We start from the raw sequence: 3,353 nt of genomic DNA on the forward strand, positions 1-3,353 counted from the left end.
CTCTTTGGCAAACCTCATAGGCCACACATTCCAGGTAAGGAGACCAGGAAGTGGAGAAGGTTCTTTAGGTGGAGTGGGGAGAGCAGAGGTCCACATCCACCTGCACTGGCTGAGTCATGTGATCAAGAAATAAACCTTTCTGGCTGGGCACAGTGGCTCACACCTACAATCCCAGCGCTTTGGGAGACGGAGGTGGGAGGATCACCTAAGGTTAGGAGTTTGAGACCGGCGGAGGTTGTAGTAAGCCAGGATTGCACCATTGCACTCCAAACTGGGCGACAAGAGCAAGACTCTGTCTCAAGAAAAAAAAAAAAAAAGTAAGAAATCTTTCCAAGATAAGCCACTGACATTGTCTGGGTTATTCACTGCTGCCACTTATATTAATTACCCGACTAAAACAAGCACATTCTCTGTGCCGGACACAGGTCCATGCAACATTCAACAGCTTCGTGGAAGAGACAGGAAAAACAAATATAGATTTAAAAGTGTGATCAATTCCAAAAAGACATCAAGAAGGTAATGTCACAGACAACAATAGGGTCAAGCTACGTATGTATCTGGGCTGAAGAAGGCCTCTCTGAAGGTGACATTTAAGACAGGATGATGAATTTCTGGGAACAAGTCAAGTGTAGGAAGAAGGGCAGGTGTTGCAGGCTGTGGGAAAAGCTTGTGCAAAGGCCCTGTGGGAGAAGAGAATCTGAAATTCTTTGAAAAACAGAAAGCAAAAACCATGTGGCTATGGTTTGGTGCATGACAGGACCAAGTGAGAGAAGGAAACAGGCAGGGACAGATCCCTGGGGCTCTTGCTCTAATTTTCACAGTGCAAGGGGGCCTCGGAGGATTTCAAGCAAGGGAAAGACATGGCTGGTTGACTTGTTAGAGGATCGCCCTGCGTGGAGAACAGGCTGCACAGGGGCAAGATGAGAAGCAGGGAGCTCAGAGAGGAGATGTGACTGTCACCCCGGTGGGAGACAGAGGCAGCTCAGGGCAGTTTTAGGAGAGAAGGAGAAGGCCACGAGCTTGAGAAGCTGTCACGTGAATTCCTCGTGCGCCACTCAGGTCTCAGGACATTCTTCCTCACCCCAGATGCCAGGTATGCAGTCTGTCCACTCAGACCCTCCGTGCTGAGGGTCCTGGCTCCTGCCAGCAGCAGCTGGGGCTTCCAGCTGGTCACCAAGGCCGAGCATGTGCATCCCATCAGAGGACACTGATGTCAGGACCGTAAGGAAATATGAAAGGTCCAAGGGGGGACATATGGAGAAGCAAGAAGGTCTCACATGTGTCTCCAGAGCTCAGCACCCAGAGAGGGATGCAGGGTCGCCAAACATGCCTTTTCATAGACTGACCTCAGCCTAAGGATGCAGGCTGCAGCCCTGACCTCCAAACATGGAACTTTCTATCTGCTGTCCCTTTGTTCCCTGACTTGTTAGAATGTTGGGGAATGGCCTCCCCAGTTTTCTGCATTTTCCCTTCTTTCAAACAGATTTTCTCTTTTGGGGAGGTATGCTTAGCTGCACTGGAAAGTTAGTCTTAAATATGATTCTGCCTCAGTACTACTGAGGAAAGCTTTCCAAAAATACAGACTCCAGGGCCCACAGCAGGCCTACGGGATCAGAATTGTTCAGGAAGGGTTCCGGAAGGCTCTTCTTTCTAAAAACCCCCTAGACAATTCTGAGGACCAGCCGCTTTAGACCAGGGCCAAATGGAAATATAGATGCAGAGGTGCATTCCTACCGTTCCCCAGAACTTGCTTTAGGGACCGCAATGCCATCCCAACACACAACACCCAGAACCGGCTCAGACGTCAGAGGCCAGGCACAGTGCCCACAGGAATTTCCAGCTAGGAGTTCCAGGCTCCCCAGAACTGGCGCTTCTGACCAACTGGCCAAAAATCTGGCATTTCCCACAACCCCCTCAGGTTTCATAATTGGCCAGAACAACTGGCAAAACTCAGGAAACTACTGCAGTGACAAGATTACAGTGTTATTATCAAAGGGTGGAAATACAGCCCAGCCCAGTGAAGAGATGCATAGGGCCGGGCCTGGAAGGTTCCATGGCATTACCCTGTGGATCGGGACATGTCATCCCCAGGCACCTTGATGTGTTCACTAATTGGGAGCTCACCTGAGTCCATGTCCAGAATTTTTATTGGAGTTTCATTACAGAGGCATGATTGATCAACTCACTGCCCACGCAATTAAACTCAGTCTCCAGCCCTCTACCCCTCTCTGGAGGACTGACATCGTGTTGGTCAAAGCCCCAGGTCTCCAATCACCAGGTTCACCTTTCTGGTGTGGTCAGCTTCCATCCTGGTAATTTCATGAGCATAAACTCAGGTATGGTTGGAAAAGCCCACTATGAATAACATAGATTCTCCTATCAGGAAGTTTCAAGGATGTAGAGGTTTCCTCCAAGAAACCAGGGCCACTGCCCAGCCAAATCCTTTATCATGGAACCCGGAGATTTGTAACTGGACTGATGCTGTCACGGAAGACAGCCATTTACGATCTGGCCTCTGGCAGAATCCGTTGACAATAGCCTTGAGACCTCCACCTCCTTGTTAGTGGCCCCAGACACCTGGAGTAAAACAAAGACAGTAAGGACTCTGGCCGTTTATCATGGGGTGTGGGTTCTGTGGTGATGACAGTTGAATTGGAGGAGGATTTAGAGAACATTCTGGAAGGAGATCTGCATGCATTTCAGAGAAATTTCCTCTTTAAGTTGTGCTTCCTTCCAGAACATTCTGGAAGGAGGTCTGTGCACATTTCAGGGAAATTTCCTCTTTAAGTTGTGCTTCCTTCCAGAACATTCTGGAAGGAGGTCTGTGTGCATTTCGGGGAAATTTCCTCTTTAAGCTGTGCTTCCTCAGCACCAGAGTGCCCGGGGAGCTCTCCCACTTCCTGCAGGGTGGGCTGGGTTCTGTGGGTTCATGCTGCTCCCGGATCACAGGCAGGTACAGCTTCAAAGGCAAAGGGGTGGAGGACCAGGTCACATCCTGGCACAGGAGACAATGTCTACACCACAGTCTGTGACACCAATGACCATCCATCCCATAGTGGGCTCTAGGTATCATCCTTCCATAGCAACTCCAGGCCCTTCACCCCAGCCTCATTTCTTGTGACTTTCAATGGGAAACTAGAAGGAGAGAGAATAAATTTTGGTTTTTTATTAAAGAGGACCATAATCGAGGGAATTAAATTGCACTTATTTAAGGCTGTTCTCTCCCAGTCTTGAAGGGAGAGGTAATTTCACAAATTAGCCCAAGAACCCTGAGACTGAGTTAGGTCCGCCGAAGCTAGAGTCCTATTCCCTTCACTGCAGAAGGCGTGGGCCTACACATTTAAGATGTTTTC

The 3,353-nt window shown here is 49.2% G+C and overlaps 1 protein-coding gene across 1 annotated transcript in view; it reads right to left on the reverse strand.

Moving 5' to 3' along the window:
* Positions 1-3,073, reverse strand: part of LOC105506423 (chromosome unknown open reading frame, human C20orf197) — a 6,899-nt gene extending 3,826 nt beyond the window's left edge. Inside the window, 3 exon segments of the mRNA XM_011934554.1 lie at positions 1,082-1,207; positions 2,506-2,577; positions 2,741-3,073. Coding sequence (XP_011789944.1) covers positions 1,082-1,207; positions 2,506-2,577; positions 2,741-3,073 — 531 coding nt within the window.
* Positions 3,074-3,353: the final 280 nt, after the last annotated feature.

This window comes from Colobus angolensis, unplaced genomic scaffold (genome assembly GCF_000951035.1).
Source record: "Colobus angolensis palliatus isolate OR3802 unplaced genomic scaffold, Cang.pa_1.0 Scaffold136, whole genome shotgun sequence".
Lineage (NCBI taxonomy): Eukaryota > Metazoa > Chordata > Mammalia > Primates > Cercopithecidae > Colobus > Colobus angolensis.